Source organism: Lutjanus erythropterus, chromosome 17 (assembly GCF_056507025.1).
Source record: "Lutjanus erythropterus isolate fLutEry1 chromosome 17, fLutEry1.hap2, whole genome shotgun sequence".
Classification (NCBI taxonomy): domain Eukaryota; kingdom Metazoa; phylum Chordata; class Actinopteri; order Lutjaniformes; family Lutjanidae; genus Lutjanus; species Lutjanus erythropterus.
This window is the reverse complement of record NC_139333.1, coordinates 28857076-28883311: the sequence shown is the minus strand read 5'-3', so window position 1 is coordinate 28883311 and position 26236 is coordinate 28857076. Positions and strand designations below refer to the sequence as shown.

Here is a 26236-nt window from a genome sequence, read left to right as displayed (position 1 = left end):
TAGCCTTATCCTTTAACTGATGGAGCCTAACAAACAAACACAGAAAGAAAAATTTATTCAGGAGACGACTGTGAAATTATGTGAGCTTCTCTCCAGCAGAAGTCTAAAAGATGGCGGCTGCAAAACAATCAAAACATCTGCACACTTTTGACTGTTGCACACACCAAATGAAGAAAAGCAGATGTGTCTGTTTGCCTTATTTTATGTTTTTATAAAGATCGACTTTTCAAAAAGTTGTGTATCATCACTTGATGAAAGAAAATGCAGTCTGTTATATCTGTTCAAAATTCTACTTTATGAATAAAAAAATAAGAAAAGACAAATTTCCTGGCATCTACTGTCTTTATTCCCTGCAATAGAGCAATAAAAATGGACTCTGAGGACTAAATATTGTTTCAGTTTGAAAGGGAACGTGCACCATCACTTTATCATTCAGATTTTAATACATACAAACAATTGTGTGCATCATAGATTCATATTTACTGCATATAGAAAATCATAGCTTCAAATTAGTGTCTTACTGCTGTATTTACAATATGAAATGAGAAATAAAATGTCTTTGTATGATCTAAACATTCTTTTCACAGATCCATCTATAAGTTGTCTTACAGGAACCGTCCATCCAGGACATCAGAGCGTCCTCGCTGGTGTCGATGTGCCCACAGTCTTCTCCCAGCGGGTCGTCCAGCTTCCAGTCATCGGGCTCCGTCCCCATCCCTGGTCTGCTCAGCCAGAATCTGGAGGAGGAAGAGACGGAGCGGCTGAGTTACATAATCCTCACACTGTTTTCATTCACAGTGTCATGAAAACAAGCTGCAGATCTTTCCTCTGCAGTGCAGGCGTCCCTCGTTCAGTTTATTTCATGTGTGGTGTGACACTGAACGCCTCAAGTTCTGCAAAAAGCTTGAAGGGATAGTCTGGATGATCTGAAGTTTGCGGTGTCAGAAGCTAAGCAATGTGCTGCTACTGATTATCAGTTTAAGTGTCCACTAGTTTTAGAATATTTTCACCACTTTACCTCGCTGTCAGACAGACTTTTGTCTGATAGGTTCAAGTCCTGGACGAGCCCCCAAAGCCACAACAATGTGCTTCAATTGTATTGTTTCTGTATCACATGTGAGGGCAATCAGTGAAATGAAACCTTAAATCATGCAGGGTTGCATAGACATAAAATGTTGCATTAAGATCATTTGAGACATCTAAACTGTGTAAAAGTGTTTTTATGCACATAAACTGGTGTTGGTGTCTAAAGTTGAGTTTCATTTAACCAAATTTCACTTTTTTTCTTTGCAATGTACGAAATGTACCACGAATAATAATGGTAATAATTTAAAAAAACACTTTTTGTAGTAGAAAATGGACACATCCTGTATACAGTCATTCCCAAAGACTGGGTCAGGACCCACAGGTGGGTCACGGGAGATTTTATTTGGGTCTTGTTCATGTATGAAGTTGACTAAAATGTCCCACACTGATTTCCAGATGAGAGGAAATAAAAACAATGTGACAGACTGTTAACTCAGCCTTAATGCATCTATTTTATTTAACCTGTGTAAATGTTTTTAATAACATCAATATGATATAAGGTTATGCAGAAATGGTGATGAAAAGGTCAGGAACTTTCACTTAAATGCACAAAGTAAATCTAAGATTTGGTGATAAGCAGCACCAGATTTGTTCTAAGCTGAGTATTGAAAGCAAAGCTGTATTGCTGTTGTCTTTCTTTTGTTGGGTTTTGTTGACAATAAAAGTCTGCCTAACCTTTTTCAGCATAACTTCCTGCTTCTGTGATGTTTTTGTCCTCCTGCACCTCACCTCACCTCACCTCACCTCACAACAAGTTACAACCCAAAACTGCTTAGAAAAAAATAGATGTAGAGAAATGTTGCCTTGGCCTTGACAGTGATGGAATAGAATTTTAAAAGAAGTCATAGAAACAGTGAGTAAAATCAAATCAGCATGAGAACTTTGACTCACTGAACATGAGAAGTGACTGAGCTGCCGTCCACCCAGAACCAGTGACCCTCCTTGTCTGCGTCTGTCAGACCGATCCACAGCCTGCTGCCGCTCTGATCCACAGTCTGACTGCTCTCAGAGATAAACTTCTGAAAACAGAGACATGGTTCAGATTAGAAATACACTGCTCTGATGACAAACTGTCCTGTAAATGTGTCTCATTTCTGTACCTGCTCTGGTTCACTGTTGATGACGAGCAGGTCGCCCCCTTGTGTCTGACACCAGGCTCTGCTGGAGCTCCAGGTGAGCGTGTGAGAGGAGAAGAAGTAACACTTGTTCTCAAACAGTCTCCAGCCGTCAGGACACTTTCTGCAAACACGCTCTGTGGAGAAACATCAAGAAAGTGACTGGTTTGACCGTTGATCTGGTCATAGACTCTGGAGGAGCAAGAAAATCAATGTTTACCCACTTTGTGTCAGATTATTGATTTTTTTGGTGCATAACCATGTAATAAGCGAGGATCATGTACAGTGAGCAGATTGATATTGTGAACTAAATCCCAACAGGACGATGCAGGAATCATGCAGAATCATCTTTAAGCCAGGCAGACGTCTCTATGGCCAAAATCTTGCTAAAATTCACCAACGCACAACAAAACTATCCAGACAGAAGAGGGGGAAAATGATTTTGGATTCTGAGGGTGAACTGACGCCATAAGATGAAGTCCTGTGTGTGTGAATCTCTTTGGCTGCACAGTACAGTTTATGAAAGTCACCTTTGCTCATTAAGCGTGAGTTAATGGATCACTGATTAAACTGTGGAGAGGTCAACTGAGGAAGTCCAGGACATATGGACATTTTTATGCCTACTCTTCACCATCTCCTGTGGCGTCTTCTCTCTTTTCTGCGTTGCAGTAATTCCTTTAAAAGTGACTATTGTCCAACATTTATTATCTCCAAATCCAACATGATCTACTCCAGAAACCAAGAAAGTGGTGCAGGCCACTATAAATCAACCATGATGTATTGTTGGTTTTTGTCTTCCTATGTGATTTGTTGATTATAAGATTAATACAAAACAGCATAAGCCTTATAAACCTGTACTTAAACTCTCCATCACTGTCTATGTGCCTCCACACTGTGAATACATTTAATCAAAGCTGCTACTACAAAAAAAAACACTGCCTATGTACCTTTGGTCTTGTGATTAACCACGGGGCAGTAAAGGTTTAAAGACTCGTAGGCGTCCTTAATTCGCTCTGTCTCGTTCCTCCTGCTGTCCTCTCTCTCTGCTGCCTCCTGCCTCTCTGTCATCAACACTCTGCTCAGGTTCTGGTTCTGCTCCTGCAGCTCTGTCACTCTCTGCTGCAGCTGCAGGTCGTGTTTTTCCTCACGGTCGTCCAACTGCTCTGCTCTCAGATTTTCAACTTCTCTCTGAAACTTCTCGTTGATCTCCTGAAGTCCTTCGTTCCTTTCCTTCACCTGAGCCAGCTCGTCCATGAGGAGGCCGTTGATCTCAGAGAGTCGTTGCTCCTCCTGCTCTCGCAGAGAGTCGGACTCCACCAGACGTCTGATGGTTTGGGACATGTTCAGCTTCTCCTCCTCCTGCTCTGATGCCAGCTGGACCAGACGCTCGCGTTCTTGTGAGAGCTGTAAGTTTGTAGAAGTCAGATTGACGATTTGCTCCATTAACTCTGCGCTCTCTAAACTCAGAGCCAGATTAGCCGACTTGAGTTCGGCTGAAATCCTGTTGAGGAGTTTGGTCTGTTCATCCAGCCAGGAGCTGCGCTCCTTCAACACTTCATTGTCTCCTCTCAGGTCGCTGTTTGTTTCAGACAGAGAGATGTAGCTGTCACTGATGTTCTGGTAGTCGAAGAGGAGGTTTCTCCACTCTGGTCTGCTGTCCGACTCACTGCGATCTGAATGTTAAAGACAAAGAATAATTACTTTTATAGAAATAAAGGACAACACAGCAAGTTTCTAAATGGAACTCCAGCACAGATGATTTTGAAAATCTAGAAAATATAGTCAGAGGAATAGTAAACCCAAATGTTTTGGTCAGCGCCCCTCTGGGCCTCATGCTTACACATCTGAGACGCTGCCAGAAAGTCTTTTTACCAGGTGGTTAACGTTGGGAAACAGTCACAGTTTGGTAGGTTTAGACACCAAAACTACTTAGTTAGGTTTGGGAAAAGATGGAAAAGTGCTTTGCTGCATGTCCTGTCCTCAAAGGCGTAAAAGCCCCAAACATATTTTTTTTTCAAAAAGGATTGAGATTGTTTTAGTGTGAATGTTGGCTCTAGAGATGTCTGCCGTGAACCAAAGAAAGAAATTTGAAAAGTTCAAAATCAGTGTCAGATTCCAGAAATCATGACCTGGTTACTCAAGATAATCCACAGACATTGTTGTGAGCCTGTAGGAACTACTTTCTTTTGAGTAGAAAAGAAAGTAGTTCCAGTAGATTCTACTGCAGAAGGAAAGTAAAAGGGTCATGATTCTTGAAAAAAGACACTGGCTTTGATTCTGGTTTTCCAAATGTATTTTGTGGCACTTTGAGGCCGATATCTCCAAAACTCTGCAGCTCACACTAAAGCCATCTAGATGGATAAAACTGCAGACCAGAGGAAAAATATGTATTTCTGATTTTGAGGTGAACTGTTCCTTTAAACCAAACTTCCCATCAACAACTTGTACTTACACAGGACAGAAAGAGCTACACAGGCCACCAACAGCAGCAAGCAGAGAGCTGAGAGACCGACGAGCGGACAGAGGCGGTGACAGCTCATGTTTGTTCTGGTGCAGAGGCAACCTGACGCTAAAACAAACAACAAACACATTCAGTATTATTATTATTATTATTATTATTATTATTATTATTATTATTATTATTATTATTATTATCAGTTGTTGTATCACAGGGGTTAGGTTTATGAAATTATATACTGGGTTATTATCTTGCTGAAAATGTTCAGATTTGTTTTTATATTGGCCTTAAAAATTTAACTTTTTTAAAACAAGTAAAAAAAAATCTCTTTACTTGTCTCCAACACAAATCAGCCTGTTTTTCCAGGTATTTTCTAAAATAAAGTTTAATTTTTTGTATGTGCAGTGCCATGCAAAATTCTCTCCTGTTTCAAAATACAGAGTTTCTCCAGAGTCCTTGAAATAAAGCGATTCCTGTTTGAAACAGATTGAAATATTATTAATGCACACGAAAATATAAATTGTTAGGATTAAATTATGTGTCCCATTATAAGGATAGTTCACCCAAAAGTGAAAATTCAGTCATTTTTTACTCACCATCATGCCAGTTGAAGGTTGGGTTTAGGTTGAGTTAGTTCACAGAAAAAGAGTCATGTACACGTGCAGTAATAGTGTGTTACGGACCATTTATTAAATGTTGATATGGAGTTTATGAGTAAGTAAAGTGTTGCCGTTCAGAAGTTGTTGTTGTACTCACATGTCTCCTGTTCCTGCTTGGCTGAAGTCACTGAGACTGAGCCGGAGGTCGGATTATTAATCCAGGGGAGCCACTGATGACCGACCATCTCACCTGAACAGGATCACAGCGTTCAGAGGAGCAGAGCTGCAACAATACAGCATCTCAGAAGAAGCCTCCTGATTGGACGGCTACTAAGAAGAGTTGTGGAAAAAAAGGATGCATTGTGTTACATTTAAATCACAGGTGTGGAGGTTTTGTTTGTCTGAAGTCAGGACAAACGAGGAAACATAAATGCTCTACTTTATCTAAATCAGACAGACAGACTGTGTTTCGTGCGTCTAGACAACAAACAGACCAAAAAAAATCTTGTGAACACAGCTTTCACGGTGTTTCTGTGGTTTTCCTGTTATGTATCATCAAAGAGAATATCTTCTACACCACTCTCTATACATTCTGTATATGCACACAAAGATGATTCAAATAGAGTTTGAAAAGAAATGTTCTGATTTACATTCACATAATGATAGAAACATGTTACATAAGTTCAGTTTTGAAGTAATATTTATGCTTCTTTATAACCTACTTTTACTCCACTTCAACATAAAATACTGTTAAATTAATCCACCAAATTCAACATTAAAATGCAGCTGACATTTTGTAATATTGCAATAATGTTGTAATAATAATCCTGTAGCACTGGTTCCCAACCCGGGGTCCCAACCCCCCCAACAGAGGTCGCCAAAGCTTCACTGTGAGGCATGTTATATTTCCAAGGGGTGTAAAAAAAATAGAAGGAAATATACAGTAGGCTTATATCTCATATCTGTGATGAAAACTAAATTAAATTTTACTTTAAGAAGAGAAGCTGGATTCACAGAGGCTTCAGTCTCTGCTGAACATCCTCGTCCTGCATCAGAAAAGTTCACAGCTAAAGAGAAAATAAAGCCAACTGTGGTGTTTATGAATAATAAAATGCTAAAATAAAAACCAGTCAGTTTACTCACTGATAGAAAGAGTTGTATTCAAGTACAGTGATTTAATTTTACTCAAGTACTTTCATGTTTTACCACTTTATTTCCACCACAGGTCACAGAGAAATACTGTGCTGTTTACTTTACTACATTTATGTACTGTAGAATTTAGAGAAATAAAGTTAACACACATACATATGACGGGCTTACACACCTTAACGTATTTGTAATAGTAATCGAATAATTTTACATTCATATTCTGTCTACTGATGACTATTTTTACTTTTGATACTTAAAGTGTTCTTGTATTTAAATACATTTATTATTATCTTTCTGGGAATGCAGTATTATATTGCATTGCTGCTTTAGAAACAGAAGTTCTCAGTACTTCTTTCACCACTGAAAATAACTTGCATAATGAATACTTTTACTTTTAAAGCACATTTTGCTGAAAATAATATATTTTTATGCTTTCAGTATATAAAGTAAGTTTGCATGCAGTACTTGTATTTGTAATTGAGTATGTTTACATGGTTATATTTGTACTTTACTTCCTCCAGCGTGACAAACTGCTGAGATCAGATGTTCACACGTCGTGACTCACCTCAGTTATTGTTCCTCCGTCTGTGGTCTCTGACATGAACAGCCTGTCCTGACTGTCGGTGCATCAGGAGCAGCTGACAGCGTCTGTGACCCTGCGGCTCATTTATAGGCCTCTCACCTCCTGCTGCTTCACCTCCAATAGGTGGAGATGCTCTGTTTGATGTGACCTTATCTCACATTTAACAATGGTCACTGAGGCCACGGCTGTGTGTCTCTGTTTGGCCTTTGTAAATCAATGATTTATTTGTTGTTGTTTAACTTTGGACAAGAATTCAGCTCTTAAATGAGTATAAAAACATAATTTATTTCTGTAGTCAGCAATAATTTTCTTTGATTTGTTTGAACCAGTAGGTGGCAGTGTGTCCTTTTGCACAATAAAGTGTGTTGCAGTGGACACGGCCTCTTTTGGTCTGAGGCTGATTTTTTAGACTGTTTTCAGAAGTAGGAAGATAAAATTTTAATGTAACAGTACACAAGGCCGGCCGTTTGCAACCTGTGGGTCTGGACCCCCAGATGTGGCTGTAAGATGCACATTTTTCTTGTGAATAAATGGATATTTTTCCTCTTGGGTCTCTAAAAATTATTCACTTTAAGCAAGAAAATATAAATAAGTCTTTAGCTGAACTGGTCAGACTTGTTAGATATGTACATGGGGGGGTGGGGGTGGGGGGGGGTCGCAGGAGGACACTGCTGCATTTTGAGGGGCCAAAAGCCGAAGAGGTTTCAATCTTTCTTTCTTTCCACAGAACTGAAAGATGTGGTGGAAAGTCTGAAACCAGTGGAGGCTGTTATAGCAGCAGATTAATATTGAAAGTAATGTTTTAGTGTCCACATAGTTTTGGACATGTGGTGTATTCATATCTGAATAATCTCATTAGACATATATTTAATAATAGATAATAAAATCTTGTGATTGTATTTCATTTATTTGAAAAAAATAGCTGTAAACAAAACACATGTAAAATGTGCCTGAAACAAGACAAATTTGGATGTTTATTATAAAAAATTGCACAACACAATAACTGCAAAAATCAAGTACATCAAATAAGCTTAACTGCTCAAAGTGCTACAATTAGGAGCAATAGGAGATAGCATTATTATGTATTCTTGCATTTAACGGTGTGGTTTTGTGACACAGATAAATGCCGACCAGCAGGACGTCTGGTTACAACAGAGGCTGTGGGATAAGAGAGACAATGGTGTCTCTGAATCACCTCTGAGGAGCTGCAGAGATCTGCTCTAAACAAACACAGAGCCTCTGATATGTGCGAAAGAGGAAATACAGCAGATCACGCCATTGTTTTAACAGCCTCTGTCTCCTGTCTGCAGAAAAACACAAAGTTTTAAATTAAATCTGGACTTATGTGTCAGTTCGTGCCCCATTTTCTTTGTTCTGAGCCACAATATGTGAACAGGACATATAAAAGGATCTTTTTTTTTAAGTCGGGTTTTATGAAGTCTGTGTATTAGTTATGTTAGATGGTGGGTCAGCAACAAAATGTGGTTTAGCCACAATATCAGTTTAAGTGCAGGCTATATTTAGAATATTTTTACCGCTTTACTTTGCTGTCAGACATCCTTTTCTGACGAGAAACCTCTGTTATATAAGTCAGGTAAGTCAACCCCTAAAGGAACCAAATTCCCTTGAAAAAACAAGAATTTTACATGTGAGTTGTTGGTCTACTGCTGCCTTGGTCGGTTAGTTAGTTTGTGTTATTGTGTGACTCTGGTGAATCCCAGCTAAACCTTTAAAACACTGAAGTCACACAAAAACACAAACAAGCCAACCAATCGTGGCAACGGGAGACCAGCGGCTCCCGTGTCCTGTGAGGAAAATATTTCCCATGGAGTTTGGTTCATTTACAGAGCAATGTCTGGCTCGTACAACGGCAGTTTCCTGCCAGAAAAACTGATCTGATGGTGAGATGAAGGGATGAAAATATTCAAAATTAAAACCGGCCCTTTTGAAGTGAACTTCCTGTTGATGGTCAGCTGTGTACCTTCGCTGTAAAGTTTCACACAGGATGAAATGAATCACGTTTGGTTGACTGGAGACTGCAGAGCCAATGGAGCGTGTGGCTCTGGGTGGTGTAGGTGTGAAGTCAGGGAAACGGTGGCGTTGACCGTGCTGAAGCAAATGACCTCCATCTGGGTGTGTGTGCGTTTTCACGACTCACTCCAGTGCATACAGAGGACCAGCAGGGACAGTGTTAGTGAGACTCTGTGCTAATGATTCTTCTTATCAGTCCATCATGAACCAACAACATCACAGGATCTTTATCACAGCAGATTTAGTCTGCACTTATATACACATGCTAAGACTGTCTCTGACATGATGTATTCTCTAAACTCCTACACCAACCTTCACACCAAGTCTTAACCCCCAAAACAGCTCTTTGAAGATGTGAGGAGGACTGACAAGTCACACAGATAGCACACACACACACACATGCAAATCCACACAGCACTACCAGGAACCACAGCAGACATCTTTTCATAGAAATTTCAAACTGAGTCATCTCAGGAACACAGATTCCAAAATGCTTTTTTTTTTTTTTTTTTTTTTTTTTGTGTGTGTGTGTGTGTGTGTGCATTTCTTACTTAACATGTGTGCAGCTTTGCATGCATTTAGTTCATTTGTTTGCACAAATAACACAAAATAAATGATAAATATATATGATATATGATTGGAACTTCCTAAGGATGCAATAACTCAATATTTAGAACATGTGCACCTCCCTCCCCTCCTCTGATAAAAGTATTAAAGTAGCAGTAGACTTTTATTTCGATAAACCTCTAAAATGTAACTTATAGACGCAGCAATACCTCCAAAGTAGGTGGTGGCAACCTCAGAAGCAATGGTTGCAATATGCAGTCTTGTGATTTCGATCGTCTTGGCTTATGTGTGAATTTGTGCCGTCTTCAAATGGGGTCATGTTTACGTTGTTCACGTGAAGTCGCACCCTTCTTGTGGTATTCACAATCTTATAAGGGGAAATTTTCTTAAAGCTCCAAGTTCGCAAGTTGTGTACAGGACTTCTCACGTCGTAACCACAAGTTCACAAGTTACATTTGAAGGCAGCATCAAAACCTTGGAAACGAAGGCTTTTGTTTTTCAGAATTATTCAGTGGCTTCAACATGGTCTCCTGGCACATTTCAGTCGGTTAAGTTATATTCTGAATTGTCACCAGGTGCCTGAACTTGTGCTTTTCACCATAAACTGATGCAGAAAAGGCACAAATTGGTGCATAAAAATTCACCAGAATGCAGGAAATAAAATGCTTCATGCTCAAAATTTCCTGGAGGACCAGATCACCTGCCTAAAACATGTTCTGCAGTAAAATTACTGTTTTTGCAAAAGGAGGCTGGTGGTTTTTGATTTTTGGCTTAACAGCAGTTACCTGTCTGAAAAGGGGGTCTGACAGCAAAGTAAAATATAGCGTAGACTTAAACTAATATTGATTTATCTCAGATGGCTAAAATATTTCTGCTGACAGCAGCACATTGCTTAGCTTGCAACTGACAAATCCTGCATATTCTACCTTTAGCTCCTCTCCTAAAGTCATATTCATGCAGACTGTGTAGTTAATATCAGCCTGCCAAACATCTACTGTGAAATCAACACCACACACAACATATTCCAAAAATTATTTATTGAAAATAACAATTCACAATATTATGCATTTAAATTGGTGAGGTGATTAACTTGTGTCAATGAGCTTAAAGATGTGATTTTCAGTGATGGAGTGTGTTCACATCCTGAGAAATCTTAATGCTTTCAGCTGCTTAAACATTTTTTTCTTTATTAAAAATATGCAGCAGATTCTTTGGCATATTCTCACATATATAACGTGTAATGTGAGTTCATCGTTGCATGATGGCGTGCAGGTCTGACGTGACTCACTCACTTGTGGACTTCACTCTTCCAGACCACCAGATAGACCAGGACGGGGATGAGGCTCACAGGGACGAGCGTGAGGACAATCACCAGGCTGTGAGGAGCGTCCTCCAGCAGCAGCTCCTCCTTCGAACAGTTGTGGAAGTAGTGGGAGTGAATTTGGAGGAAGAAGTCCTGAGTGTCGGAGTTTGGGTAATAACAGCCAACAGTATTAGACACCAGCTCCAAGCATAACGTTAGGTAGTTGTACGGCCTGTAACAGATACAAGAAACCCATGAATTAATGATGAACACATATGATCATAGTTTGAGTCATTCTCTGGTTCTATCTTATATTTTTTAACTCAATTCAATTTGACAGAAATACAGTTCATTTAGTAAAACAGATATGACATAAAATCAATAAGGAAATGTCAGAAAACAGTAAACAGTAAACATGTTTTTCATATACTTTATACAGGCCTTTTGCCTTGAACATCTGCATTTCTTTGAAAATGTATTTTCCTTTAACTGTTATTATTATTATATTTTTTTAACCTTATGTTTTTCAGTGTTTTATCTTTTTGAAGATGAATTCTGTGTACTCTCTCTTTTTTCTTCTGTTTTTATTTTTCATATTATTCTACACTAATTATGATATTTTATTCCTATTTTTTTTCTATGTCTTTTTATGTAAACTACTTGGAGCATGCAATGTATTATTACTACTATTATTTGTGTTGTTGTTGTTGTTGTTGTTGTTGTTGTTTTAACATGTTTATGTCTGTGGGTTTTGCACCATTGGTCGTACAAAACAAGCAAATTGATGATGAGCTCTGAGAAATGTGCTCTGCATTTTTCTCTAGTTTCTGACGTTTCATAGACCAAATGACTCATCAATTAGTCAAGAAAGAAATGACTGATTGATCATGAAAATAATAATTAATTGCAGTCCTAAAAGCTGCTCTGTGGTTTACCTGTTTTAGTCATTTAAATTTAAACTTTTCTTGGTTTTGTTAGATAGTCAACATGTGTGACTAATGTGCACAGCAGGTTTTGAAATTGGTTCAGTATTGAGCGAAACCGCTGCAGAAAACTGAGCTGCAACATAATTACCACCAGGCAACTGCATACTATCAAAGTATGTCCACTAAAAGTGCTTGTTTTTGCCACTGACAGGCTCAGACTGCTATTCTAAATGTCTGACAATATGATGGAAAGGAGATAAATACTTTTTAAATAGTAAGATTCTTTTGTTTAACCAGAAACAGCCACTACAACACTCTGATCAAAGCAACCAGACTCCATTGACAAAAACACTAATTTTATCTGTTGCATCTTCAATCAGTTTTTAATCCTTTAAAACACAAGAAGTCGCACAATACCACAAACAAACAAGAACACACAACTCAAACTATAACAGAAACAAAGAAAAACACCAATTTCACTCAGTCACCCAAATAACCTCACCAGTCGGCTCAGTGGTAGACCAGAATGCTAAAATTACTGTTTTTGTTAATGGAGTCTGGTTGCTTTGAACAGGGCGATATATTTGTTGTTTCTGGTTATACAAAAAGGATTTTACTCTTTAAAAAAGGTCCATCTCTGCAGGGATCCTCTCATAATGTTTTCAGACATGTAGAATAACACTCTGAGCCTGTCAGTGGCAAAAACAAACACTTTTAGTTGGCACAGACTTTTAAGATTACTTTGCAGCTTGTTTCAGCATCTTGCTCAATACTGCACCAGTTTCAAAAGCTGTTGTCCCTTAGACACAAAAATAGAAAAATAGGGTCCAGGTTGAAAAATAGAAAGAAACATTTCTTAAGACCACATGTTTTTGTGAAACTGGATACTGGATTAGACATGAAACTCTTCAGTTGGACAAAAAAGTGTGGCACATATACGTACCTCTGACTAAAACTGAGACTGTTGTGGTCAAAGTATTTCCTGTCAGAACATAAACAGATCATTTACTGTGCAGTGGGAGAGAGACTCACTCAGGGTACAGATGTTTACTTGACCCAGCCTTGATAAAGGATATTTCCCAAAGCCATTTGCAATCATGACATCATGTTTTCCAGTGTACCTTTACTTAAAGATAAATGTGGAATTATTCTATAATATTTAAGGTATTTCATGAAATAAACACTACTCAAACAGGCGTAAAGAGTGCATATGCTGGGACCATTTGCAGCTGTGGTGCTCTAGTGAGTATTTGTGGCAGCAGGACGGTGTGTGTGTGCACGTGGGATTGGGTCAAAATAAACCACAGTGTGTGTTCATGGTAATAAGACCATGTTTCACTTCCCCTGTGAAGTTTTTCACCTCCTAAAACATAGATTTTTTTCATAGCCAGCAAGCCAGGGTTGCCTCAGGATTCAACATAGACTAGTGTCATTTTAAGTTTAAAAATACTTTATAGTCCCCTCCACTCAAAAATGTGTTTTTATTGCAGTGGTCTCAAACCGCTATTGTTGTTAGTTACATACTTATTACCCATAACACTGTAATACTGGTATTAATGATCATAAAGAAGAGCTGCTGAGTTTGTGTCAAATCCATGGTTGACTAATTTACATAAAATGTATAGAAACTGCTGTGACAAAACTGTGTTAGTAATAGAAAGAAAAAAAGTCAGATTTCAGAAATATTGAGCATTGAAGTGGCCCCCCTGTGAGATGGCAATAACATCAGTGGTCCCAGGTCTTATTGTCACTTGAGTTGGATGTTGGAGCTTCACTATTTTAATGTTGTTGGTTTTTTTTGTCTTTTTCACATTACAAACAACCAGTCTGAAGGTTATTGAAAGATTCAAAACAACAACAACAACGATGACAACAACAAAACTTCTGTGTGGCTTTTGATTAAGTTCCTATTATAAATATATATTTTTCTTTTTTATTATTATTTACCCACCCCAACTCTATTATTATTATTGTTGTTGTTATTATTGTTGCTGTTGTTGTTATTATTCTTGTTGTCATTGTTGTTGTTAGGATCAGTAGTAGTCGTAGTTTAATTATTTTATTTAATCTATTTTTGAGATAATAATAATAATAATAATAATAATAATAATAATAATTATTATTATTATTATTATTATTATTATTATTATCATCAGTAGAGCGTTAGTAGTAGCAGTACTAGCAGTATAATTTTTTTTTTATATTTATTATTTCCTGATATATTTTTACAATAAATAAAACGTGGTACACTGGTTTTAAAAAGCGATATGCAAATCAAGCTGTCATTGTTTCTTCTTTGGTGCATTCATCTTTAGATTTTACCATTAAATTTTCACAAGTGACTGCAACAGCGCCTCCCCTGTGTTGTAGCGGCTGATAAACGTCAGTCTGTGCGGTCAAAAACGGTATTGCAGTCTTAGAGTCGAGATGTTCCCGTCAGTTAACTGACGGACAGGTGAAGTTGATTAGCGTTTAAAGTTACAAGCAAGACTATGAACGGACAAACCGGTGGAAGAAGAAACCCTGAAGCGAACCGTCAAGTATGCCAACTGTACTGTAGCCTTACAACGAAAAATAAAAAGATAGCTGCATTAAGTTTTATGAAACAACCCCGAGAATTAGCTAGCTACCGCTAGTTTTACACTGTTGCTAATGATAGCTAACGAGCTAACGTTAGCTATCAGACATGGAGGGCGGAAGGAGGAATCCTGACAATAAACACTGGATGTTGGATATTGATAATTTCACCTCAGTGAGAACGAAAAAGAAAATGGACTACTACATCAAAATGTGAGTAAAATACAGTTGATGTCTGTCTCTGTTAATCTCTGTATTTGTTGGCTGGTTTCTTTGCTGATAATTGATTAAATGGCCATCCAGTCTGTAACGTTGACGGTTATTTAACTGCTTGCTGATTTCTTCTGGGTGTTATGGTGGCTGTATTATGTAGTGAAGCTGTTATATTCCTGCTACTGGCTATATTGGAGAGACGGCTTTTTTCAATTCAATGTATTAGAGATGTAGTCACCTGTGGATGTCAGTAATTTGTGCATTTGTTTTTAAGCTGTGCTGTATGATGATTAGTAGACTAATAACTAACTGGAATACTGTAGGTATCAGTGTTGGACTGTACTCAAGTACAGCTTTGACGTACATAATATAATGTAATATAATAGTAGAGATCGTCACTGCCCAGTATAGCATTCATTTTTATTTGAGGATATTGTGATATTCAATATATTGTGACATGCCTAATATCAAAAAGACTTTATTGATCCTTTAAGGAAAATTCACAACATACCCCACGAGTATATGAAGTGAGATATATTGATTGATACTGATACTGTATTTTGTTGGCTCTCTTTTTCTCTGAGTATTCAGCTGTTTTACTGTGATGTTTCAACCACAAATCTGTTTTCTTGATTTCGTCTGTCATTCAAGACTGAAACTGGTTTCTTGCTGTCAGTGAACATAACACATTTGCTGCTTCCTCCTCCTCCTGTCAAGTTTTACAGCTGTTGACAATTTTGGGCAGTTAATCAAACTTAAATGTCATCAGCAATATTTTTTTTAATGAACATTTCTAAAAAATCTCAAGTACTCCCTGCAGTACCCCTGAAGGGTACTAATAAAAAACACTGATCAACAGATTAATGCACCAGTATTTATAGTTCAGTGATAAAATATGTGTGTGTGTGTGTGTGTGTGTGTGTGTGTGTGTGTATGGAAATTCTGCAAAATTAGTACTTTAAGTATAATTTGAAAGTGTTTAATTTTATGGCTTTTAGTTGTTTTCTAGACTGAAGTGTTGGTACTTTTACCTCAGTCAAAGAGCTGAGTACTTCTTCCACCACTGGGAGGCGCTGCAGATTCTTTTTGACTGCTAAGGATACATTTAAGACTCTGTAAGTCATGTTTGTGGTACATGCGTTGATGTTTTTTGATGTGAACATAAACATCTAAATCTGTTGTTTAGTGATTTACTGATCTGCACATGTATCAGAATGAGCTTTTCAGTACTGAACATATTCTTGAATGCTAAGAAGAAAAGAAATGTGTGTAGAGCACATAATATGTGCATGGGTTATTTTTGATGCAGACATGATAGGGCTGTAGATAATGTTTATTAACAATATTGATTAATCTGCTGATCATTTTCTCAATTGGCTAATCATTCAGAAAATTGTGAAAAATGAATAAAGTGAGCAAAGCAAAAATAAACTCTAATTTGAGAAGCTGAAACCAAGGAGGCATTTTTGCTTGAAAAGTGATCAATGCACGTCTAAAACATACAGAATTTGTGCTGTTGAAGACCCCATTCTGGGCTCTATACTTGTTTTTGCATATACCACTTATGCTACAGTGGTTTTAAGTTTTGTAGGACAGGCCAAAAAATGGAGCACAAGTATGAAACATGTTACCACCACAAGTGGTGCAGTTCATCACTTAAACAGGCATGTGGTTCGCAAAGGACATTAATGTTGCATACCGGGCAACAAATCCTTCATTGGCTTTATTTACCTATAATGGTAAAATTCAGGGACAAAACACTGCGTGGTATTAAAAAAAAACCAAAAAAAAAAAACACCCATATATTACACTTCTGATGAGCACTACAAAAAAATCACAGTATTTTTTATTTTGATCATACAGCATAAATATGTAAAGTCTTTTTTTCTTTATTAGCGATTCACACAAACAGGAAGTGGAGATTCCAAAAGATTTTTGTTGTTTGAATACAACAGATTCTTTTTGAAAGATGTATTCTTTCAAATATTTTACCCTAAGAAATAACCTACTAGAAGTAGGTTACCACCATAAATTCTTCCCCTTATTTAAGTGGGTACTCACTTTAATCTCCAACAAATACAAGAGATAACTGTAATGCTTAATCTAAGTCAGCAACAATAGCTATAAAATATCAGAAATAATGAAAATGGTCCATCCACGGTTTTTGAAGTCCAAGGTGATATATTTTAAATGTCTTGTTTTGCCAGTTTATTGGAATACATCTCTACTCACCTGAATGTGTGACAGGGGCATCAGAGGAAAATGCAATTTAAGGACAATCTCACTGTCATTCTGTCAGTTTAAAATCCAAAGATATTCAGTTTAATAGAAAATTAGGAAATCTCCATATTTGAGAGGATTAAAACAGCATTTTTTTGCCATTTGTGCTTGAAGTATTACTTTAACAATTTATAGATGATCAAAATAGTTTAATTGTTAAATTCTTTTTTTTTTTTTTTTTTTTTTTTTTTTTTTTAACCACTGGTCTGGTCAGGGATGCGAGTTGCCAGATTTACTTGCCCAACATGTTATTTTACTTGCCCTGGGAAAGTGGACAATCCTTACTGTTGAGTTGAAAATGGGGCCAAAATGTCATCCTTTCATCAAGTTTATTGTGTTCCACCACATGTTAAAAAAAATCACATTACCCTACTTTAGACTATTTTTAATGACCTTTCTGAGCCACTCCACCAATAAAATGAACACCTAGTTTCTCTAATAGTTGGACCCAATCTGGTCTCTGTGGCACAAATGACCCAGATTCACCTTTTAACCTCAAAAACTATTTTGTTTTTGAGTTATTTGCAAAGTTAGACAAATTGAAGGCTCTGACAAATGATCTTGTCCTGCCAGTGGGGGTGTCAGAACAGAAACTCTCATAATTAGATTTGGAAGATAGTGACCAAAAAAAAAAAAAAAAAAATCAACAGCAGCTCTGATCATATTGACTGAGCCACCTACTGGAATTACCTTATAGAGATTCACATTCTTTGATTTATAAACTGATTTATCACTGCATTTCACTGGGGTCTGATTTTAACCTCACTTTTTTCGAGAAACCAACACATTTATTAATAAAACTACAGATGTGCACCTCCAGAAAAATGTTCAGTGCAGTGTGCTTTACATTATAAGGCTGAGCTGTTTGAATTCCTCTGAGTTAAATATTTTGGTTAATTTTTAATTTTAGGCTTGGATTTATAAATACAACTGACCTGGATTGACTTGCCTCAGGATAGAAATTACCTGCTACTAATTTGTTTCAGTGATGATGTGCGTTGAAACTGAGGCAAAACCCCCCAGAAAATTTCAGTTTTCTTTTATATGAGATAGGATGTTTTCAGAGGTAATTACTCATTTCTCAGTACTACTACTACAACTATTACTATTTCTACAACAAGTTATGATAATAAAAATTAAAGCTTAACTTATGTAGTCCTTTTAAAAAATTGTACTTAAGTTCCTAAAAGAAAAACATGAGGTAATAAGAATTTTTTGAATACAGAATTCATGTAAAGTAGGGGTTGACTGGTCAAGTACCTGATCCATCATTCAGCACTTTTCTAATTATTGCAAGGGAAAATCTATCGACCAGATACATTTATGAATATATTTTACAATACTGATGCAGCTGCATCTATTCCTGTAGTCACCCTCATGTAGTCAATGTCCCACCCACAGCACTATCTGATTAGTTACATGTCACAGGTAATTTACTTTATGAAACTTCTGCAGCTATTTTGTTTATTTATGACTTAAAATGAACAGTTAACTTAAGAAACACTGCTGACAGATCCTTGTACTTTTTTAAGATGATGTTAAAAAGTTGTCTTTTGATTAAACATAGTTTATGCTGGAAGGCATTTAAATGAAGTTTGTATTATTCTAAATTTTGACACCAAGATTTTGATTTTACTGCAAATGTATAATCATTCCAAAATCCGTTTTCGGTTTCTTTGATCACAAATAAATTGAAAATAGACAAACAAAACAAGAAAAAAGTAAAACAAGTAATAGTATAAAAAAGTAAAACATGCATAAACTTAATTCTTTGGATACTTGGCATGCCTACCTGATGATATTTTCCAGGACACACCATTTTTCTGTGTTGATTGACCTCATTTCTGTGTCAAAGTCTGTACCACATAGGCTGTAACTGTATGTGACAAGCAGGTCCTGATTACAATGTCTGGCTGGAAACTCATTCTCCTGGTTCTGAAAATTTTCTGCAAAGAAAGGGCAAGAATAAGTCTGACATAGACAAACTAACAGCGACACATAGGTATCAAACAACACTCAAGTTTATATCATTCAGTTACATTGTTCAGATTGTCTTGCTGTGTACAATGGATGAAATATTTGTGGGATTTCCTGTGATATGTTGGTTTAGACACTGTACAGACGTCTCCTTAAGTTATGAGTTCACTCAGGAACCCACTAACGCATGTTTTCTTTATCTTGCCTTTTGCCTGAAACTGAAACTTGATTGCTGATACCATGTAGTTAGATAGTAGGTCATCTGTATAGGAAGCACAGGAGGCACTGATAAGGACGGTAGTTTCCTTTCCTCATGCAGAATCAGTAGAAAAACTCACCATCATCCTCTGTGATAACAGTAGATGTCTTATTATTTTGTAGTTCATCCTCAATTTGACTCCTCTTGTCTTTGTATGAACTGGATGTCCCGTTGACGGGTGTTATTGAACCTAAAGGCAAATATTTATTCATTTTATTTCAGCAATATTTCCATATGTTTGATGAATAAAAGGTGTCAAGTACGCACAATGACTGTATAATCCTATGTCAAATCTTACATGAATACCAATAGGAATGATTTGATTACATGGAGCTGAAATGATCAGTCAGACAAGGTGTTTGCAATCTGCAAGCTCCCTGCTAGATGCCACTAAATCCTACACAATGGTCCTTTAAGGGATGTAAATAGGGATGATAACAAGTAATCAATGATTGATTAACCTGTAAATAAGAATTTGATTGATCAAGTTTTCATTTAAACTTTTAACTCCATCTACTGTAAGAGATTTCAAATATGTCAGATGAGGTTAGAGCGCGCTCTGTATGTTTACGTCTTTCTCTACATTTCATAGGCAATGCAAGGCTCTTAGAGAATATGCATGGAAATAAAGCTTTGACTGAAGGGGAAAAATGCATTTAGTGTCAAAGAAGAAAAAATCTAGAAAGTCATGCCAAAGTTAATTGATCATTAGTGTTACCAATGATCAATTAAGGAAAGTGCTAACAGTTTGCAGCTCTAGGTGTAATGGTTGCAAAAAAAAACCAAAACACACAGCAGCCCTGTATCTCAGAATGTAATTATTTTCTGCGAAGAAAACTAAATTGTTTACTTTTAAAAGTTTAATTAAGATATACAGTTATACAGTGTGCAGTTAAAACAACCAATGACAATCAGGGAAAAGGAAAACACTGATTTTCTGCTTTTATTGTCATAGTAAACTGATTGTCTTACAATACGATAAGTTGACCGATCAATTGACAGAAAATTAGTAGATGATGAATGTAAAAATGGCTTAAATTCTGTGGTTACAGCTTCTGTTCTGGTTTGAACAGTAGTTTGTAAAAATGTTGTCTGGGTTTTTTTTGTCTGCAGTGATGACAGATGTAGGGCTGGGCGGTATACCGGTTCGTACTGAAAACCAGTCTTTATTTTCGTTATGATATGAATTTTTCATATACCGCCATACCGGTGAATCACAGTCTACAATCGCCAAATCGTACTTTAAATGCTGCTGAAATGCGCGCTACTTCGCGCTGTGCAGTACAAACCTTACATGCTTATGCTTCACCTTTTTAGACCGAAGAGGGTCACAGTGTCTGCAGGTAAAGGACCCAGAGCTAACGTTAGCTTCCAGCCTGACACACAGTGTGGCTAACGTTAGCTGCCATCCTGACACACAGTGTGGCTAACCTTAGCTTCCAGCCTGACACACAGTGTGGCTAACATTAGCTTCCAGCCTGACACACAGTGTGGCTAACGTTAGCAGCTAGTAGTAGCAGCAGCAGCAGCAGCTCCGCCTGCAGGTTTATGTCTGTGTGTGTGCTTAATGCGGTCACATTTCTCCAGTCGAGTGAATATGTATCAGCTTATTCTGTCACAGTCTACAATCATCCGTCCGACTTCGCTGATGTAGACATCCAGTGTTGCCATGGCGATCGGTTCATACAAGCAGGGTGAGAGGGGCTTCCATCTGACAGAGACGCAGCCCCGACTAGTGGCGTGCGGCAACAGATAACTGGCATCATGCATGAATGAAATATTGACAAATATTTAATTTTTAAATATTTTAAATGACTAGTATTTCTGGTTCCGACTAGCGTGGGTGGGGACGTTTAATTGTATAGTCGTCCATGTGATGGTAACCATACTTTGAAGGGGTCATGCTTTTACCTTTCTGGACATAAAAAAAAAAACATGATACAGTCCTTGTGACAGTAAAATGGGCTATTTGAAGACAATCAACTGCAGTAATTCTGTTCTCAGTAGAAGAAATTGTGGGTAAGAACACTGTTGCATGAAAAAAAAAATACCGTCAAATACCGTGAAACCGATATGATTTTTAAAAAAAACGTGATATGAAAATTTCGTCATACCGCCCAGCCCTAGATAGATGTAATATTTTGGATCGTTGGTTAAACAGAACAAGTTATTTGAAGATGTTGCCTCAAGCTCAGGGGAACTATCTGGTATTTCATAGACCAGATGATTAACAATTATTAATCAACTATTAAATAAATCAGCAACTATTCTGACAATTGATTAATCATTTTGAAATTCTCAAATTCATCAAATTCTCTAATTTCAATGTGAATATTTTCTGATTTCTTTACTTCTCTGTGGCAGTAAACTGATTATCTTTGGTTGTGCACTAAACAAGACATTAAAGGACGTCACTTGAGCTTTGATCACCATTTTTCACAATTTTCTGACATTTTGTGGACCAAACAACCTCAGTTAATTGAAAAAATAATCAACATATGAAAATCTAATCAAAATGAAAAGTAAAAAGTCTTACTGTTGTCAGAGGTAAACTTGCTGAGTGTTTGGTTCACCTCAACTTTGGTCAACTCTTCCTCTGTCTTGTTGGCTGTTTGTGATTCCACAACACCTGTGGACACAGATTTAATTCAGCAATTTAAAATCACATTAACAAGTCCAACACATTATCAAAGACTCCAGACACCAGCCTCATTTGCTGCTCCTAAAACTAAAATGCCTCCCCCTTTTTCCTTCATCAATCCCACTCACAGGGAAAACAATGGACACTCATGGAAATACGCAGCAAACCCAAAAAACAGGAAATATTAAGAGAGTAAAACATCATTAACCTAAAACCCGCGTGTAAAGTCATGTATGTTTGTGAGGTCGGATACATACCGAGGAGGAGAAGAAGAGGGAAGAGCAGATTCAAGATCATGGTGGAGAGCGATGAGGGGACCAGCAGTAACCTCTGAGGCCGGTCACTGACCTGAGGTCTGAGAGCTGAGTGGAATAAGAACAAGCCCAGCCCTCTTTATCTTAGCATGGCTGACTAATTGTGCGTATGTACCTGCGTGTGTGAGTGTTCCGGAGATGCTTAAGTAAGCCTGATTAACAGACTAGAGGGATAAAAAAAAAAAAAAGAAAAGCTGAATACAATCTGACAGCACTACTAACAGGTTATCTAATATAATCAGAACCTGCAGTCCTATTTCACTTTTAAATTACAACTCATTAGAGCTGCAACGATTAATTGAATAATCAATTATTAAATTAATTGGCAACTCTTTTGATAAATTAATCGGTTTGAGTTTCATTATTACTTTTATTATTTTTTTTATTTATTACTTTGTGTAGTTGATTTTGCAAACATTTGAGCAAGCATCTGCCTTATTTACGCATCCAGAAGAGATGAAGCAACAACAGAACTCGTTTGGAGTTGTGTGTCTGCCCACCTGATGGATGTAAGGCCAATAAAACTATCGCTGTCGCTTTAGCTGCTAAAGCTTTATCTCTGAAAACATCTGCTGCTGTAGCTGGATGTGTCGCTATGAGCGCATTGAAAAGTAAAGTTGCGAGCCATAAGATCAAAACAGTGATCTGAAACTGAGAATTAAGCCCATAAGAGCTGAAGAAACCTGTAGAGTCAGGTTTTCTGTGGGTTTATCAGCGTAAGTGAAAACATTGACGTGACTCAGCCATTTTTTCAAATAGTTCTTGTACATGTTTACGAGTGTTATTTTCGGTGTCTTGTGATTGATGGGCAGTATCATCATATTCTCATCCTTGCATCTGCAGATGCAATCAGCCTGCCTAGAAATTTATTCCTTAGCTATTTCTACTTAAAAGGAGTTCTAGGTTGCAGTCAGGTCAGAAAAAAAAGCTGTCGTTTTATATCTTGACAAATTAAGGGATGATTCATTACTCAACAACAATGATGAAAAAAGTCCTCAACAAATGCACAATTTCCTCCTGTTTGAGTAACATTTAAAAACCAAAGTGATCAGCTATTTTGAGAAGTTCCTTTTTTAATGAAACCATATTGTGGATTTATGAGCAGTTTTTAAAGATTTATGTCTTCAGTAGGAACCATAGGGTTTGGGTTTGAGAGCCACAGACAAGGAAGAGAAGATTGAAAGTAGTTGGATTAACATATTGTTCCTCATATTTTCCTGTGATTTGTTGACAGCAAGAAAAATACAGAAGAGAAACAGCCTTATCCTTTGGTTTCTTTGTACATCACACACCTATTTGTATTAAGTTTAGCATAGACCATTTTCTTACAAATGCAATTCTGTTTATTGGCTAAAGGAGATTCCATCTATAAGGACTAAATAATGGAAGTGCTGGTATGTCTTCACTTAGTCCTGTGGGTCTACTGGCATAAACACATGATACTACAGTGATATATCTGCTAATTGGAGTGGGACTGTCCTGATGTTGGCGGTCATGTGGAGGCAGCACGGCCCAGTTTCCTGCTCTCCCTCACATAGTTGGTGAAAACACTGTTAAGGGATTTCCTCCTTCATTTAGCGGCAGGGAAGGTGACTGCCCGGACAGAGACAGTCTGGAATCAGGAAGCTGGTGCAGCATGACAGATAGACAAAGCTTTTAAAACATAAACAATAACACCATTGGCTCACAGACAGCTCTGACATGCTTGCAAAGGTCTGCGTGGAAGAAATAGTGACTATAGACAAAAACAGTGGACAAGTTTCCTGTATTTGTGCAAAAATCAGCGTTATATATCTTCTCAAAAAAATGTGATAGGATTAAATTCAGGAGTGTGCGTGTGCCTCCAGCACACCAAGTGTAAAAGGCAACAACTTCCTGTACTTTGTCATTTTCAATGCGCAGGATGTAAGAGCTTTTTGTAACGGCCTCTGTCTACACCTCGGCTCGGTCAGACAGGAAACTGTCCTGGCATTCAGGGGTTCGCTGCATGTTGAAAGACGTTCAGGGACATTTTTGGAATTCAGAAAAGCACATCAAGGATGTGTGTCAACCACATGATATGATAGCCATGATGCTGTCTCCAGGGGTGGAAACTAACTAAGTACATTTACTCAAGTACTGTTCTTAAGTACAATTTTGAGGTACTTTACATGAGTATTTATATTTCACACTACTAGTTCTACTCTACTACAGTTCAGAGGGAAATATGGTGCTGACAGCCTTAGTAGTTACTTTGCAGATTCAGATTAATACTACAAACTATATTCATGATTTATCATGGAAAAAGACCTCCTGTGGAAATTCACATATGGAATATATAGTAAAAATAAGACCCACTTCTAACAGCTGCAACATTAAAATGATTTCTATATTAATTCATCAGTAATTTTAATTCTGTAAGGTAATAATTCTACAATGATAACATAAGGTAATTCTGCAGTGGACCATTCTGCATAATGAGTACTCTTACTTTTGGTTCTTCAAGTATATTTTGATGTAAATACATTGGCACTTTTATGTAAGTGAATTATTTAATGCAGGACTTTTACTTTTAACAGTATTTCTAGTATTACTAGTTTGACTTTAAGTGAAAGATCTGAGTACTTTTTTCACCTCTGAGACTGACTGCTGTTTTTGATATAGTTGATTATAGGGCTGAACTACCAGAGTGAGTTCATCCAGTAATTTGCTTTTTTGGTTATCTGTTTTTACATAGGTAAGACCTGACAGGCTCTAATTGGGATACCAAGTCAACAGTGAATTTTTTTTCTTGATAGGAGCTGCAAATAGCGTTTTGGTTTCACAGTAAGTTGTGATTAAAATTCCTGGCTTAGTGCTTCCATTTCAAATTTTAATTATCATTATAACTAGGGCTGCATAATATGGTAAAAAAAAATAAGTTGTGAGAATGATCAATTTTGCATTACAATTTTCAGTTTTTTACTGGAAAAAAAAACATGTTGAAATGATTTCAGTGCGTGCATTAGTGTATTTTTTTTTTTAAGTTTTTCAACAATATGATGATAGTGGTAATGACATGACAATTTTGGTCACTGTAATTGTGATATGAAATTTTCATACCTTTTCATCTCCAGCTGTAAATGTTGTGTAATTTGTGTTTTACGGTGGTGTGCAACATCAGGACAATACAAATTCTTCGTATGAAGGTTTAATATATTGTTCTTTATTAGTGATATTTTCTGTGTATATTGACATACTTTTAACATGCATCTTCAAATCTGAATCACATTTTGTTAGAGTCCAATTTCTTATCAGTTAACACCTTAAAAACACATTTCCTCTACTGGTCCTGTTTGGGAAAGAATGTGATGACAAACAGAATGACTCACACGAGTGAGGGTACAAAAACAACAACTTCACACACACCACACATCAAATTAACCAATGTGTGCCATACTGAGAAAGTAATCACCTGAAACTGCACTGAGCAGGAAAATAAATTGTGACTGACATATAAAATATGACTAAATATGAATTACATATTATCACTACAGCATTCTGTAATAGTACTGAAGTCCAGTTACTTGGGCTGCGTATTATGCAGACAAAACTGTCAAGCTCAGAAAATTGCCATTCCATATCTGGAAAAAATTGATCATTTTATTGTCTCATTCTTTGATCTGATCATTCCGGTTTACATCATGTTTTTGCCAGCTTTGGACTGTTTTTATTTAGGCGAAGCTATTGTATAGGTACTTGTGTTCATGCAACATTAAATACTTGTGAAGTTTGGCTTATTTTGTTAAATGAAAGAAAGGTTTATATTTCTTAAAGGGACATCATGTGGATGTCCAGTCAGTATTGAGCAAATATCTGCTCCTGCCTCCAGTGATGTCACAGTGATGTTGTTAGGGTTAAGGAAGACCTACAGCCTATTTCAGCTCAGATTTCTAGTCTCCACGGGGCATGATGAGAATTATAGATGAGTATTTATGTTCCCAAATGTCCATCCGCAGACCTGCAACCTGGTGTGTATATTCAAGACGTGGTTAAGAAGTCTAACTTCATTTTTACCTTTTTGCACTGTGAGCCACATTTGATTCTCTTCTGATATGATGTACCTTACTTTATGAAAGCACAAACATACAGAGAGGAGAAGGAAAAGAAGAGAGACTGGAGAGAAATAGCAGAAAGAAG

General features: G+C 37.1%; 2 protein-coding genes across 4 annotated transcripts; both read right to left on the bottom strand.

Moving 5' to 3' along the window:
- Positions 1–323: 323 nt before the first annotated feature.
- Positions 324–7042, bottom strand: LOC146312410 (uncharacterized). Of its 3 annotated transcripts, none has more exons than XM_084741146.1 (7): positions 6973–7042; positions 5416–5585; positions 4654–4770; positions 3149–3874; positions 2187–2338; positions 1978–2105; positions 324–737 (listed from the first exon to the last, which is right to left on the bottom strand). In XM_084741146.1, the coding sequence occupies exons 2-7, from the start codon at positions 5501–5503 to the stop codon at positions 569–571; spliced, it is 1380 nt and encodes a 459-aa protein (XP_084597272.1). In that variant the 5' UTR covers positions 5504–5585; positions 6973–7042; the 3' UTR covers positions 324–568. The 3 variants fall into 3 exon arrangements, with proteins under 3 accessions (XP_084597272.1, XP_084597271.1, XP_084597273.1); XM_084741145.1 differs by having other exon boundaries at positions 5416–5588; positions 6973–7040; XM_084741147.1 differs by having other exon boundaries at positions 5416–5508; positions 6973–7026.
- A 3827-nt stretch (positions 7043–10869) lies between these two features.
- LOC146312409 (receptor activity-modifying protein 3) lies at positions 10870–22151 on the bottom strand. The gene is made up of 5 exons (XM_084740875.1): positions 22022–22151; positions 21660–21752; positions 19203–19313; positions 18680–18833; positions 10870–11123 (listed from the first exon to the last, which is right to left on the bottom strand). The coding sequence occupies exons 1-5, from the start codon at positions 22059–22061 to the stop codon at positions 10877–10879; spliced, it is 645 nt and encodes a 214-aa protein (XP_084597001.1). The 5' UTR covers positions 22062–22151; the 3' UTR covers positions 10870–10876.
- Positions 22152–26236: the final 4085 nt, after the last annotated feature.